General features: G+C 37.7%; 1 protein-coding gene across 1 annotated transcript in view; it reads left to right on the top strand.

Annotated features, from left to right (window-relative positions):
- Positions 1-297: 297 nt before the first annotated feature.
- Positions 298-16,586, top strand: part of C5 (complement C5) — a 52,724-nt gene continuing 36,435 nt past the window's right edge. Inside the window, 14 exon segments of the mRNA XM_038374230.2 lie at positions 298-377; positions 1,718-1,910; positions 3,001-3,163; positions 3,831-3,901; positions 4,881-4,972; positions 7,483-7,565; positions 7,780-7,870; positions 8,527-8,632; positions 11,247-11,373; positions 11,732-11,847; positions 12,055-12,255; positions 13,392-13,595; positions 16,268-16,297; positions 16,299-16,482. Coding sequence (XP_038230158.2) covers positions 313-377; positions 1,718-1,910; positions 3,001-3,163; positions 3,831-3,901; positions 4,881-4,972; positions 7,483-7,565; positions 7,780-7,870; positions 8,527-8,632; positions 11,247-11,373; positions 11,732-11,847; positions 12,055-12,255; positions 13,392-13,595; positions 16,268-16,297; positions 16,299-16,482 — 1,726 coding nt within the window. The 5' untranslated portion in view covers positions 298-312.

The raw sequence follows: 16,586 nt of genomic DNA, 5'->3' as shown, positions 1-16,586 counted from the left end.
ACCAAACGTCATTTTTAAATTAAACAATCAAAGCATTCCTTTCTGAAAAAGTGGATATCCATGTAATTGTGCGCAGATGAAAAGCAGAATGAAGTCCTAAATTAGGGGGTTTAGTTGTGCTGACATTCTTCAAAGCTATAGGATAGGGAGGGAGGAAATAGTGTTTAGTAAAGCAGTATTTTCAGAGATCTGATGTTAATGATTAATCTTTAGATAAATACAGATAACACAAACATACTTGAGTGAAGCAGAAGCCAAATACCCTTTCACCAAAGTTTCACTAGAGTCTTTGGTTTTGTGCTTGTGCCAGTCATGAATATTTTAAGCTTCATTTGTATTTTGGCTTTTTGTGGAAGAAGTTTGAGTCAGGAGCAAACGTAAGTAAAACATGGTGTGTTTACTGGAAATATTGCTTGATGATGGTAGCCATCAATCAAACAATACAAAAGGCATTATGTGGGCCTGATTCTGCAGTTCTTGCTCAGCCAGAGCGCTGATTTGAGTTGGAGTTTTGCCTAAGAAAGGACTGCGGAATTGGGCTCTATTTGCAGTTACAGACCCAAAGGGATATATTCATCTCTTCATGCGCATTGGTGGTTCTGCCTGTGTTGACAGAATGATCCCAGGGTGCTGCAAATTCTAAATAATTTAAAAATAATGTTTGCCTGACTGTCTAAAGTACATGGAAACATATTTCACTGCACTCTTATTTGTAAGCTGTTATTAAATATGTTTTAAAAATAATACACTATAGTGCTTATCCGACTTCTTATAACTACAAAAAAAATTTAGAAAGCAGTGAATCCAACTGCTTTTGATATTTAAAACAAAGGAGATGACTACTGCACATGCATAGAATATTTGTTCAACAAACTTCAGAAGTAGTCTCAATAAACAGACTTACTGTGATTATATACATTGAATGTTGTATGTGCTGCTCTGCAATGATAGCCATTCCAATTTAAAAAGAACTATATGAATTTAGGTACCAATTCTGCCAACATTTATGTACACGTTCAAGTATAGTTTCGTTGATTTCAACAGGAGTACTCAAAATAGTAAAGGTAATTGTGCGTAAGTTTTCACAGAATAGGACTGGGGTTTGTTTGAGGTTGTTTCGCCCCTATTATTTTACCAGATTATTTTAATACCTCAATACATATTCACTTGAAACAAAGAGAGTTCTAATCAGAACAGTTTTGTCTAACACGTATACAATCTACTTTTCAAAAGCGCTGAAGGAATATCACAAAAAATAATTTGCATTTTAAAAAATGTTTATCAGGAGATCAGCCTTTCAAACATTGTTCCTGTCTATAATTAATAGAATCTACTGCAATTATGAGATCTTCTAATTACAAGGATTAGGCTTTGTTTGATAGCAGGGGTGAACTTAGGGTTGTGTCAGGGGTTTCTCTTTAGAAAGAACTAGCTGTGTGCTGGGTTATAGGCATACTGAACTTCCCACAACCAGGCACCTATTAAAGGAAATGATAACTCTTCATAAACATGGATCTCTTGTTGAATCCCCATTTTGTAATTTTTTTTTACTATCCAGGAAACATTTTAATAGAAAATGTCAGTATAAATAGAAGTAGATCAGATCTTTGATTAGATTACAGCTTTGACTGTATACCTTGAAGTTAATTTAAAATGAAAATAGGTACAAAAGAAACTGACAGTTCCATTGTCTGTGTGATATTTTTAAATTTTATAGATATGTTATTACAGCACCAAAGATCTTTCGTATTTTAGCATCGGAGAAAGTGGTAATTCAAGCTTTTGGATATGAGACTGCGTTTCCTGTCAGCATCTCTATTAAAAGTTTTCCAGATAAGCGAACTACTTATGCTTCTGGCCACACCCAGTTATCTCCAGCCAACAAATTCCAAGGCTCTGTAATCTTAACAGTATGTATTCAAAACTGTTCTTGTCCTCTCTTATCTTGCATTTGACTGTAAAAATAGGTTGGATTGACTCCACTATGACGAGAATCCAGTTTCTTTAATTGTGAAGAGAAAAGGCCTGATTCTCCAGTCTGCTATACCCATTTTGTGTAAGTGTAATTCTTTTGAAATCCTCCTCTATGAAAGTGTAAAACTGGTATAATAGAGTGGAGAATAAGGTGCCAAAAAAAAAAAGTATGAATATAATTTGGTCTTTCAAGTGACATTTTTCTGTAGTGTAGTCACACCCTTTCTTTCACTGGTGCAGTTATGCACAAGGAGATAAAATCAGCAAGAAAAAAGGTTTGTTCAAGTTTTAATATAAAAAACAATTAGTATAGGAATCATTGCTCCAAAAGAATATTGCTTTATTGCTTTAATTATTTTTAATGCCTATGGTCATATCTCTCAATTGTCTGTTTATCATGCTGGTGATCGCATCAGTTATCCATACATGTTCTTTGTTTCCATGGACCAGACAGACATGTTCCATATTTTTTATTGAACTAATGGTATTAGAGATACTAAAGCATCCAACTAATTAAACCTTTAACAAGGAAAAAAAGGAAAAGTTAAATAAGGGAGAAACAATGGGTATGGACAAGATTGATTAGTTGTGTGCTCAATCTAAGGAAACATGCTGACTAGTTTAGGAGTGAAATTAAGGCCCTGTTGAAGTCAATGGCAAAGCTCCCATTAACTTTGATGGGGCCATGATTTCACCCTTGAAGTGAAATGGAATTGAATGAGTTATACAGTAACTGTATGTAGGTCCCTCTAGTCACATATTTTACCTCTGGAAATGGCCAGTAAATAGTGCCTCAGAAAAAGGTGAACCCCAATGTAGAGCTCATGACCATTTATACATTGTGAACATGGAGAAGAAATTCCTTCATGATGCTGGTGTTGATGAACGTATTTAGTAAATAATTAACAACAGAATGCTAATTATCATTCAGATATTCTATTCAACAAAAAATGCAGGGGAAAGTCATAGTTTGATTATTTTAATATTTACCAATATTTATTTGTCTCTCCCCATAATCCCTGACAGATTCAACCAAAAGATTTGCCAGGATCAGTGAGTTCAGTCCTTTATGTGTATCTGGAAGCTAGTTCTTCACATTTTACAAGAGAAAAAAAAATGCCAGTTACCTATAAAAATGGATTTCTCTTTATTCAGACGGACAAACCCATTTATACTCCTGATCAGTCAGGTACAGTAATGTCTGTTTCTTCTGTTTAGCTTAAAGCTTTAAAGTGAGTCTATGTCACCAAGGAATTAGGATTTAAATTTACTTTAAACAATCAACCATATTGCTGGATTTTCACCAGTTGCTTGCTATCTAAGCAGACCGTCTATTTGAACAGCAAAATAATAATTTGCAGTGTGTTAGCACTTTATGAACTAATTATTTCTCGCAAAATTCCTTCCTTCATTCCCGCTCTGCACCTTACACCATGAAGTGTTTAACACATGTGTAAACTGGGGCACATAGGACAAGAGGAAGATCTTTGCTGAAAATATGTTCAAAAATATTATTGAAGAAATACTTCATTGAAAAAAATTAATTGGATTACTATCTTTGTCAAGATTGTGTTTATAGTAGTTTCCTCCTACAGAAAAATGGAATGCTGGGATCATGGAAGTTAAAGAATTTATTATGGATTTTAATGATTTAATCTGAAGCAGTTGTCAGTACAAAATCTGTCTATTTATGTTGATAGCATGAATAAATGGCTCAATGTATTTCTGTAGTGGGGGTTACAGATATGCAACAAATCAAGAATATCCTTTAATACTGAAGATTTTTAGGAATAAATATGTATAGAAGCTTAAGGTTACTTGAACTTTTTAAAATTTATTATAAATAATTCTTACAGTGAAAATCAGGGTTTATTCTTTGAATGAAGAACTGAAGCCAGCCCGAAGAGAAACTGTCTTAACTTTTGTGGTGAGTCTGTTGCAACTTAATTTAATATTGACATTTTTGAGGCCGTAAAGAGACTATAGTTCAATAGTAAACCACTCTGCTATAGTATGAAAAATGATTGATCTCCACATATTTTAGAAAATTATCAGTGCTTGTCAGGAAACTGCTATTGCAATTTAATAACCTTTTAGAAGTCCTAAAAGTGACTTGGCACAGTTGGACAGAGCTTGTAAGTCTTATCTCAAGAGTAGCCTCAGTGGAAAAAATTGATTTACCACTTATCTCTAAGGAAAGGATTTGTGGAGAGCTTTCATTGCATATAAGTTGTTTTTGGTGTTGCCATTTCTTTCATTTCAAATGCAAAGGAATCAATAGTCTCAATATTAGCTTTAGTGTAATTACCACAGTAATATAATAGTGATAATATTGAGCATCATGTGATAACTACCTTTTAAATTCATGTAATTATTGGAGCCCCAGTCAGATGTTTTGCCAGAGTTTCAAATTCTGGTGAGTTAGTCACTCCCAAGTTCACAGTTTACTGCTGTTTTAACTCCTGTATCACACATTTCATCAGAGGATTCAATTTCAAAGTTAGGTCATGATCCTGAAAACATTTAAGCACATGATTAACTTCATGCCTGGGAGCAGTCCGATTAATATCATTGAGATTACCTTTGTGTGTAAAATTATTCATATGCATTTGTTTTTTGGAATTAGGTCTTAATTTTGTGTCGTTAAAATCTCAATGTGTCTGGCTGAGGAGTTCTACATGCTGGTGGAAGAGTATAAAATTAAGGTGCAGTTTCAGCATATGAATTGTTTCAGAAAAAGGTTTGTTTTCTGTTCTGTGAAATGGACAAAATCCGAAGAAAAATGATCCTGATCATGCTCCCACTGAGTCACTAAAGACTAACTCTCCTCTAAATGTGCCGTATGAGCATGTGATGTTCACGTGTCTGTAACTTCTTTGTTTTTTGTTTTTCTGTTTGATCTAAAGGATCCAGAAGGAGTAAAAGTGGATATTACAGAAGAGGAAGACTTTACTGGAATTTTATCTTTTCCTGACTTCAAGATTCCTTCTAATCCTAAGTAGACTTATGTTTGTTTTAATGCCATTTCTCAAAACTTTGAAAACTGCATTTTGCTGATGTGGAGGGTATTTGAGTTACATGGAACTTGAAATTTCTAGTCATTATTATTATTATTATTATTACTGTTATTATTCATTATTTGTATTACTGTAGTTCGCAGGAGCCCAAAACATGTATCCCCTCTGTGCTAGGCTCTGTACAAACACAGAACAAAAAGACAGTCTTTGTCCCCAAGTGTTTACAATCTATGTATAAGACAAGAGACCACAGATGGCTACAGACAGAAGTACAAGGAAATGATGAGCCAATATTGTCTAAATAGACAAGACAGACTGTGTGGGAGAATGGCTGTAACATAAGCAGAGTGAACTATATGATGGCAGCAAATGTCATGTTAGTTCTATATTTTTGGGGGGGCGTGTGCGTAAATTTACTTAGGAGGGGGATCTGCTAAATGGGAAGGGGAGGAGGTGGAGGGGCATTTGTGGAGTTCTTGGTATTGTGTATATCAGCCATGCTATAAGGGTGATAATAGCCATGCTCTCTCTTCCTATCAGTCAAATAAGAAAGCAGCATTAACAGTAGTGGTATAGGAGGCGCACTTCCTAGTCTTTCTGATATATATGGAAAATGCCACAGTAGAAACGGAGTAGGGAGAAGTGGCAGGTGAAGATATTGATGTATAAACCTGCAATTATAGCACAATGATAGGCCTATCGTGTTCCAATGCCTGAGAAAATTTTAAAAAACTATAGACTTCTCTCCACTCCGAGTCAGGCATGAGGTCAAAGACCCAACAATTTCCAGGAGTGAGAACTTTTAGATACACTCAAACACTAGTGCTGGTTATAGTTTGAAAGTAAGTATATGAACATTTAAACAGGCAATTTGTTGTTGTTTTTTCTCTATATAATCTGTGTGTGTATAGTAAGGATAGAAAGATATTATATGGCAAGAATAGATATATTTTTGCAGTAATAAAATCCAAAATAAATGCCTCGTCATTTTCCTTGAATCCTGTAGGGGGTGCTGTAAGTACACTAGGTGGGCAAAGTGGTACTAGTGGAGATTTAGAGCAGAGTGTTTTAACTGATTTTTTTTTCCACTAGAAAAAGTGAACAGTAGTTTCAGTTATTTTAAAAAAACTGATTTCACATCCCTGTCAGATCTTGGGTTTCTCATAAAAGTAGCCTTACATCGTTTGGACTGGGGAACCTAAACCCCAATGATTTCAGGCACTGATTTTATGTACAATAGAACCTCAGAGTTACAAACACCAGAGTTACAAACTGACCAGTCAACCACTCACCTCATTTGGAACCAGAAGTACGCAATCAGGCAGCAGCAGAGACTTAAAAAAAAAAAAAGAGCAAATATTGTATAGTGCTGTGTTAAATGTAAACTACAAAAAAAAAAGAGAAAGTTTAAAAAAAAGATTTGGCAAGGTAAGGAAACTGTTTCTGTGCTTGTTTTGTTAAATTGAGGGTTAAAGCTGTATTAAGTCAATGTGCAATTGTAACTTTTGAAAGAAACAACCATAACATTTTGTTCAGCGTTACAAACATTTCAGAGCTACGAACAATCTCCAATTCAGAGGTGTTCATAACTGAGGTTCTACGGTACTTATTATTATTAATTATTTGTTTATATTGTGTTAGTGTCTGCGAGCCCCAGACATGTACCAGACCCACTGGAGTTCTACAAGTCCCCTTTGGAGGATATCCTTGATCAGATAACATGTGTTTAAAAATACATCTTTTCCTAACACTTTTAACCAAAAACTGACAGCTTGCAGTTTAAGACGCAGTCTCTCTACAAGAGCTGATTATTAGTAGATCAACACACAGACCTTGTCATCATGAGGGAAAAAAGGTGTATTTTTAACATCTCAGCCAGCTACCACGTTATAACTACAACTTGCCTTATCTACATTAGGATTTTAACATGCGTTAACAATACACGTTTTCCTGGTGTAGACTTGGATACAGTTTAACACATACCCTTTGGTCCAGCCCTAACCCCAAATGTTTGTTTAACACATACCCTTTGGTCCAGCCCTAACCCCAAATGTTTGTTCCAGGATAAAGTGCAAGCATTTGGGAGTGTCCACACTAACTATTACAAATGTTAAAACTACCTCAAGTTAATTAGCAATCAGTCAACTCTAAATAAAAAATCTAGTGTAGATAAATCTTAAGGCTGTGGAAAGAAATACTTTAACCCATCTTAAACTAATGTATGGTAACTAACCCTTGTTACAACTTTACTGAAGACAATGCAGTTGTAGTACATGGGTTAAAAAGGAACCTAGTCAAGGTTTGCTTGCATGACTAGGATAGGAACATATGTGCAGCTTTGTGCAGGCTTTTCTCTCACAAAAAACACACAAAACTGTAGATTATTTATGAAGCAGTCTCTAAATTAGAGCTATTAACTATATTATTTCTAAAAACTATATTATTGGATGACAAAAATAATTCTCATCTTTAAAATGTCTTTTTTTTATAGGTATGGTGTCTGGAAGATAGAAGCCAAGTACAAAAAGAGTTTCACAACTTCTGCTGTTGCAAAATTTGAAGTCAAAGAATATGGTAATATATGATTGTTCCTGGGTTTTTCAATTCTGAATATTAAGTAAGAAAGTAATAGCCTATTTTTTAATCCCTTTAAGTATGCAATTAAAATCTTTTTAAACATACATTTGATTCTTTGGACCATTTTCAATGACATCATTTCATGTTGATATTGCTTAATATTTAAAATTACATTTAAGTTGTTATATTTAACTTTCTGCTTAATTTTCAGCTATGCCAAGCTTTTTCATCTCCATAGAACCAGAAAAGAACATAATTAGTTCTGAGAAATTTGAGACGTTCAGGATTACTATTAAAGCTAGGTAAGGAGATTTGGTCTTGATTTTAATTTTTTTTTTGTCTTTTCTTCACTTCAGTGGAAGGAATCCCCCCGGTCTCTAAGGGTATGTCTACACTTCAGCAGGGAGCATGCCGCCCAGCCTGGGTAGATAATGTGCTACCTCTGTTCAATCTAGTGCACTAAAAATAGCAGCATGAATGTTGCAGCAGGGGCTAGCCATCGGAGTACAAGCCTGCCTGACCTGCTGGATCGATATTTATGTGGCAGGCTCATGCTGCAGTGTCCACACTGCTATTTTTAGTTCACTAGCTTGAGCAGAGCTAGAGCATGTCTGTCTACCCAGGCTGAGAGGTATGGCCCCAGCTGCAGGCTAGATGTATCTGAAAGGTCCTCCCATCTTTTTCCATTTGACCACCTTCTCCTCAAAAAGTCGTATCACTGAAGTCCTTTCTGCAATGGAAGAGGAATGGCTGCACTTTCCTTCAATACTTATCAGTAGTGGTTTGTATGTTGGTCAGAGGATTTGACAGAGAACATACAAGACCATCTCTTTCCTATGCCACCTGTTGTTCAGAGCATGACTGCTTATTAAAAATAAATGCATATGATATTTTATGTTCAGCTTTTTCTGCGTCCCTTGCAATAACAACTTTAAAGGAGTATTTTATTGTTTGCAAGGTATTTTTATAACAAGAAGGTCACCAGGGCAGATGTTTATGTGCGTTTTGGAATAATTGAAGGAAGTGAAAAAAGGATGATGAAAAGAGCAATGCACGTAACTGAGGTAAGAAAAAGCTAAGCCATTTTTATTGAGTTCAGGCCTGATACAGCTTCCATTGAAGTCTTTCCATGGAATTGAATGGGAGTTGGAGCAGGCCTCTGCAGGCCAATGCAATGGTTTGCATTCTGAGTTATTCAAAGTCAACAAATCCATTAGGGATGTAAAAGTTTAACTGGTTAACCAATAAGCACAGTCTTATCAGTTTTGGTTAACGATTAAACTCCGCTGCCCCCCCACATCCAGGGTCTCAGCAGCCAGGACCCTGGGTGCGGACCGGTGGCCGGAACCCCGGGTGCGGGGAGGCAGCAGAGACATGGGCTAGGCTGGCAGTTGGGACTCTGGGAGGTGGCTGGCGGGGCCAGGACCCCAGGCACGGGGAGGCAGCAGAAACCTGGGCCGGGATGCTGGGCGCAGGCGGCGACAGCGGAGCCCCGCATAAAACGGGATGCTGCAGCACCCCCTTTCTGCCTATGTGAACTCCTTAATGGTTAACCATTTAACCAATAGAATTTTAATAGGTTAAATGGTTACTATTTTTAAACCCTATTTATATCCCTAACATCCATTCAAACTCCTGTTATCAGAGGCATAAAACTTCACCTTGGACTGAAACTTAGCTGACGATGTCTCAGACAGACAGAAAGCAGTTTCAGTTTGGCTCAATTGGCCATTTAAGTAAATAATGTGTGGCTATAACTTTCCATGAAATAATTTTTACACTGAAGATTAAAAGCAAATGAAGGAAATTGAATACAGAATTAATTTATATTAATATTAATCTTTTAACAAGACCTAGACAACTCCAAATTTACCGGATGTCCTTTGGAATCACCATTCTCCTCTCAGGTTAGTCTAGTTTTTTGGCTCAGTCATTCAATCGTGACACAAATCTGTGTCTCCTTTGAGTGAATGATGATTCTCCCTCTGCATAGATTCATTGATTCCAAGGCCAGGATCATCTAGTCTGGCCTACTGTGAAACACAGGCCATAGAACTTCCCAAAATAATTTCTAGAACAGATATTTTAGAAAAACATCCAGTCATGATTTAATAAATTATTGATGATGGAGAATCCACCATGACCTTTGGTAATTTTTTTTCCAATGATTAATTACTCTCACTGTTAAAAAAAAAAATCACATCTTACATCCACTCTAGATTTGTCTAGCTTTGACTTCTAGTCATTGGATTATGTTCTACCTTTCTCTGCTAGATTGAAGAGACCTACTGTAATCAAGTCACCTCTTAACCTTCTCTTTAAGCGAAATACACTGAGCTCTTTGAGGCATGTTTTCTAATCCTTTAATAATTTTTGTCACTCTTTTCTGAACCATCTCTAATTTATCAACATCCTTCTTGAATTGTGTGCAACAGAACTGGACACAGTATTCCATAATTGTCTCACCACTGCCAAATACATAGGTAGAATAACCTCTCTATTCCTACTCGAGATGGGCTCCGGAACGGGGGGAGGGAGAGGCAAAGGGGATAAGATGATCAGCTCCCCTGCCATGAAGTGCAGCCCTTGGTAGTGGCACCAGCCTTTCTGAAGGGGGGGCTGAGGTGGGCTTTAGCCTCCCCTCACCACTGGACCCCTGCCCCCTGCTGCTCCTCTTTCCCCTGAGGCCCCACCCCCTGTCCAGTCCAGAAGCCAGAGACAGGCCATAGTAAAAACTGCCGGGAGCCCGGCTGCTGTGGGGACCCCAGACCCTCCACCTGCCCTGGGTGGCGTGACCCGGGGCTGTGTACATGGGCTGGGGGCTGCTCTTGGGTACCCTGAGCCTCTGCCCAGGGCGGGTGGAGGGTTTGCAGTTTCCCACAGCGGCCTGGGCCTAGAGTGCCACTTTCCTCCCCTTTTGCCCACTTGATCCTAAATAGGTTATAGCTGTTGATTTTAACATTCCCGTCCTCCAGATCATCTCACCAGGTTTCAGTAATACCAACTAGATTAAATTTATGCTTATAAATGAGCAATTCCCATTCCTGTTGTTTGTTCCCAGGCTCCTGTCGTTGGTGTATAGGCGATTCAAAAATTTCTTCTCTTGATGTGCTTTGGTTCCTTGTTTAATTTTGTTCTCAATATTTTGATTTTTGTGCTGAGTGCTCATATCTTATCTTTCCCTTTTGTTATTAATTTAACCTCCTCCTGACTACTCCAGCCAGCCTATCACTGAGAAGATTGGTCTTCCTTCTATTGAGATGGAGGCCATCCAAAGTATACAGCCTCCTCTCCTCACAGAAGGTGGACCAGTGTTCCACAAAACCAAAGCCCTCCACTTACTTAGCTCTTGGTGCACTTCCAGAATCATTTGCCTTCTTTCTTCCTTTGCTCATGGGACAGGAAGGATCTCAGAGAAGATTGCTTGGATATGTAGTGCTCTTAGTTCTTGCTGGCTTCAGGGACACAACTTGGAACATCTACTATCGCTTGGTTGATTTTCAGGGGAGCAACTCTGTTCTTCCTTCGTTAGAATTTCTTATCCTTGGTCTCTGCTGTAAACAGATTTTGTGCATGTCCACATCTGAGACCGACACTTGTACACCATGTCTTTGGAGATCATTTTAAACTATGCACAGTAGCATAATTTGTTTATCCTTATTTTTGTTTTATTACCAGATAGTTGATGGAGTTGCAGAGGTCGATTTTAATAGTAAAAATGCTGTTAAGGAAATAGGCTACCAAAGCCTGGAAGAGCTAGATGAGTCATACCTGTATATTGCTGTAACAGTGCTAGAATCTACAGGTAGGGTTTTTGGTTTTTTAGTTGTCATTTGAACATACTTATGTGAAAATCTGAATAAAATACAAAGTTTAGGCATGGTTCATGGCCCAAGATCATCTTTTGTGTTCAGAAATCTCCTTTACCAAAAGGATATGAGAAGGATGACTTAACATCACCAGCACAATTTTACATGTTTTTTAAAAAAACGTTAAGGTTTTTATTCATTAATTTCATATTGATAAAAGTTTGATCCTTGAGTGCAAAGACTCCTCAGGCCTGAGTATAACAAATGGCTTGGGTTGCCATGAAACAGGACTTTTGAGGGAGAAAATGGGATCCCTGGAAGACACTTCTGAAAAGAAAAATATTTTTTTGTTAGGTGGACTTAGTGAAGAAAGTGAATTTGCTGGAGTCAGATACGCGCTATCTCCCTACAAATTGAACTTGGTAGCTACGCCTCTGTTTGTGAAGCCTGGTCTTCCATTCTTTATCAAGGTTAGTTAACATAAGCAATATGGTTGTATGCTATAATATATAATTTTTTTTAATGGATGTTACTTGAGATCTGCCTGCGCATTTACTCTTTTGAAGTACTGTGACAGGTGGCAGACTGTTTCTGCCAAGGTACTCCTGCTTATGCTCGCATTTAAAGAATAATTTAATAGCATTTTTATAGCAAAGTTTCTCTGTTCTAATGATCAGGTTCAGGTAAAGGATACATTGGACCAGCCTGTGGGGAACCTCCCTGTAATTCTCAGTGCAAATGTATTTGATGAGCAAATGGATTCAACTGAGTTGGTACCAGAAGGCTCAGATGCTGGGACAAGACAAACAAGCATGAATGATGGAACTGCTTTATTTGTGGTTAATATTCCATCTTCTAGCAAAGCACTAGAATTTCAAGTGAGTTAAATTCTTCTGACTGCTGTATTCTTGCACAGTATGTACTCTCTGACTGTTTACTTTGGTCAGTCTGAAATACAGATAGGAAGTTTTACACACAAAACCAGTAGATTAGAAAATTTGACAATTTTATATCTAACAGGGGTATTGTGACAAATATTCAATACTACCAAATACGACTGCTTTAGAGGAAAGTTACTTGTATATTAAACTATTTTGAAACTAATCCCTAGCTGACAACAGTGAGGAAAAAAGAAAATGAAAACAAAACAAATCCAAATACAGATATAGGTGTTATCCTAATTAGTTGCAATAGACTTTTAAAATGAAAATTAAAAAATCCAAATGAATTGCAGTATGTTGTTGACCTTTTTCCTCTCCACTTATATGTATACATATATAAATCTTTACTGTTGGTTTGGGTTTTTTTACTTATTTGAATTTGACAGTTTTTTATAAAAGAAAATGTGAAATGGTTGAAATTGATTTGTCTATATATTAAAGATGATCACCTAATTCAAAAGGTTCAGTTCATATAAACACCAAAATCTTCAGATACTGGTTATCCAAATGTACATGAACCAATTTATCTCGGCCTAGAAATTATCCAAAGCAGGCTTTCTCATAGAATTTCCCTTTGTTAATTGTTCATTGACCATCTCAAACGGAGGGACAAGATGGTATTTTGGGATTTTGGCATCTATCTGAAACCAGAATGTGCAGAGGTAAATTTCAGACAAATGCTTGAGTTGGCTGTCATTTTATCAGAACTACTTAATCCATCCTGTATATGTATTATATTAATTTTAATTTTAATATTTATTTAATAGGAGGAAGTATAATTTCATAATTAAAGAATGCATTTGGGAGTCAGCATGCCTGACTTGTGATCCTTCCTTTATCACTGACTCGAGAGCTGTGGGTGCTTAGCTCTCTTGAAATCAGGCCATGAGCCTCTTTTGGACTCTGTGTACCTATTTACAAAATGACTTTAATAATTCCTGATTCACAGGGCTATTGTGAAGTTTATTTGATTAATTACGAAGGGCTTTTAGATGCTGGATAAAAGGCATTGTACAAAACATTATCAGAATGTTTGTTGATATTAAATCTTATGCACTTTATATAATTTTTAGCTAAAAACTGCAGATGCAAGTCTATCAGAAGAAAATCAGGCTACTGGAAACTATGAAGCAAAAGCATACTCATCGCTCAGCAAAAGCTATTTGTACATTGACTGGGCTTCAAACTATAAACTACTACGTGTAGGGGATTATATAAGCATTAAAGTGTATCCATATAGCCACTATATTCATAAAATACATTGCTACAGCTATTTGGTAAGTAACAGATGTATTTTCACATTAAAACATAGTTTTGTAATTTAGTACAAGGTGCCAAATAGACAACACTAGAAAGATGAAAGTCCTATATTTAACCGTAGAACAGGTTCTGTTTAGACAGTGATACACATTTCCCCCATTGCTCCTGTATTACACCTTAATTTTGACATGGGGAGAACTTGTAAAAATGAGAGAAAAAATCAGTCGCATTTGTATCAGCATTGTGTTAATTGCTTGTCAGCAGCCTCAAGTATGCTGTAGCTCACGAAAGCTTATGCTCAAATAAATTTGTTAGTCTCTAAGGTGCCACAAGTCCTCCTTTTCTTTTTGCAAATGCAGACTAACACGGCTACTACTCTGAAACTCGTGAAGTAAGTGTCCCACAGAACTCAACATTTCAAAAATGCAGCAGTGGGCAGCTGCAAAGGGCTGTAGACTTGATTTTTTGACAGCTTCCTGATTGAAGACCCTCGGATTCAGCAAACACTAAGACAGATATTTACTTCTTTTGGAAGTCATACGCTCATGTAGGGAAATAATTCATGATCCCAGCACCAAGAATCTTCTCAGTAGCACTGTGTGTGTATGTATATGGTTGATTAGAGCAAGATTATGGGCACTCATCAAGACAGCATTTACAGTGCATATCCACTTGTGTTTGGGAATGAGGAGTTATGTCCATTTCATAGAATCATAGAATATCAGGGTTGGAAGGGACCTCAGGAGGTCATCTAGTCCAACCCCCTGCTCAAAGCTGGACCAATCCCCAACTAAATCATCCCAGCCAGGGCTTTGTCAAGCCTGACCTTGAAAACTTCTAATGAAGGAGATTCCACCACCTCCCTAGGTAATGCATTCCAGTGTTTCACCACCCTCCTAGTGAAAAAGTTTTTCCTAATATCCAACCTAAACCTCCCCCACTGCAACTTGAGACCATTACTCCTCGTTCTGTCATCTGCTACCACTGAGAACAGTCTAGATCCATCCTCTTTGGAACCCCCTTTCAGGTAGTTGAAAGCAGCTATCAAATCCCCCCTCATTCTTCTCTTCCGCAGACTAAACAATCCCAGTTCCATCAGCCTCTCCTCATAAGTCATGTGTTCCAGTCCCCTAATCATTTTTGTTGCCCTCCGCTGGACTCCTTCCAATTTTTCCACATCCTTCTTGTAGTGTGGGGCCCAAAACTGGACAAAGTACTCCAGATGAGGCCTCACCAATGTCGAATAGAGGGGAACGATCACATCCCTCGATTTGCTGGCAATGCCCTACTTATTCATCCCAAAATGCCATTGGCCTTCTTGGCAACAAGGGCACACTGTTGACTCATATCTAGCTTCTCGTCCATTGTAACCCATAGGTCCTTTTCTGCAGAACTGCTGCCTAGCCATTCAGTCCCTAGTCTGTAGCGGTGCATGGGATTCTTCCGTCCTAAGTGCAGGACTCTGCACTTGTCCTTGTTGAATCTCAACAGATTTCTTTTGGCCCAATCCTCTAATTTGTCTAGGTCCGTCTGTGTCCTATCTCTACCCTCCAGCGTATCTACCTCTCCTCCAGTTTAGTGTCAACCGCAAACTTGCTGAGGGTGCAATCCACACCATCCTCCAGATCATTTATGAAGATATTGAACAAAACCGGCCTGAGGACCGACCCTTGGGGCACTCCACTTGATACCGGCTGCCAAATAGACATGGAGCCATTGATCGCTACCCGTTGAGCCCGACAATCTAGCCAACTTTCTATTCACCTTATAGTCCATTCATCCAGCCCATACTTCTTGAACTTGCTGGCAAGAATACTGTGGGAGACCGTGTCAAAAGCTTGCTAAAGTCAAGGAAACAACACGTCCACTGCTTTCCCCTCATCCACAGAGCCAGCTATCTCGTCGTAGAAGCCAATTAGATTAGTCAGGCATGACTGGCCCTTGGTGAATCCATGCTGATTGTTCCTGATCACTTTCCTGTCCTCTAAGTGCTTCAGAATTGATTCCTTGAGGACCTGCTCCATGATTTCCAGGGACTGAGGTGAGGCTGACTGGCCTGTAGTTCCCAGGATCCTCTTTCCCTTTTTTAAAGATGGGCACTACATTAGCCTTTTTCCTTGCACTGGTCTAAACTTGGTCCATTGAACAGGGGAAGATAAACTTCCCCACACTGCCAGCGAATACTTGATATATTAGACTCCTCATTTTTTTCAGGTACACTATTACATTGTATCTAAGGGCTTATAGGATGATGTACAGTATAAGAAAGTGCTACTTTCAGTTGTATTACAATCTGTTTATATTAAAACAAACAATACTATTTCAATTGACACAACTCTCTTTTACATTAATTTAAGGTAGACTACATTAAACATCTCAAATGCTTGATTCTTCATATGCTCTGAATTCAAGATAAGGTTGCCAGTTTTACATGCGGTTGTGAGGCTTAATTTATGTTTACAAAGTGATTTGAGTTCATGTAAAAATCAATACAAAAGGGCAAAAGTATTTCTAAAAGTAAGATTTAACTTTTTTTAATTTCCTTTCTGTTATTTTTCACCAGTTAAGATACACAAATAGTATATTATCTACAATTTTTCTTTGCCAAAGTGACTTTCTAGGGAGTCAGGAACACTTGCTGGGACTAGTTTCTTTCTTTTTGTTTTCTCCCCCCCTCCCCATCTTATAGATATTATCCAAAGGGAAAATAGTGAGTTTTGGGAACTCGGGAGAGGATTATGAGCTCAGATTATGAAAATCTAAGCTTTCAGCTAACGCAAGAAATGGTTCCTTCAGCCCGTCTCCTTGTCTACTACATTGTCACTGGAGAGGAAACTGCAGAATTAGTAGCTGATTCAGTTTGGCTGAATATAGAACAGAAGTGTGGGAATAGTCTCCAGGTGAGTGTATGAGTCTGTGTATTAAAAGTTCCATAAACATTCTCGAATTAAGTGGTGTGTTTGTTTTATCATCAAAAATTCTACTCTCAGAGCTGCACAGTTTCTCTA

Source organism: Dermochelys coriacea, chromosome 16 (genome assembly GCF_009764565.3).
Source record: "Dermochelys coriacea isolate rDerCor1 chromosome 16, rDerCor1.pri.v4, whole genome shotgun sequence".
Classification (NCBI taxonomy): Eukaryota; Metazoa; Chordata; order Testudines; family Dermochelyidae; genus Dermochelys; species Dermochelys coriacea.
This window is presented reverse-complemented; position numbering and strand designations above follow the sequence as displayed.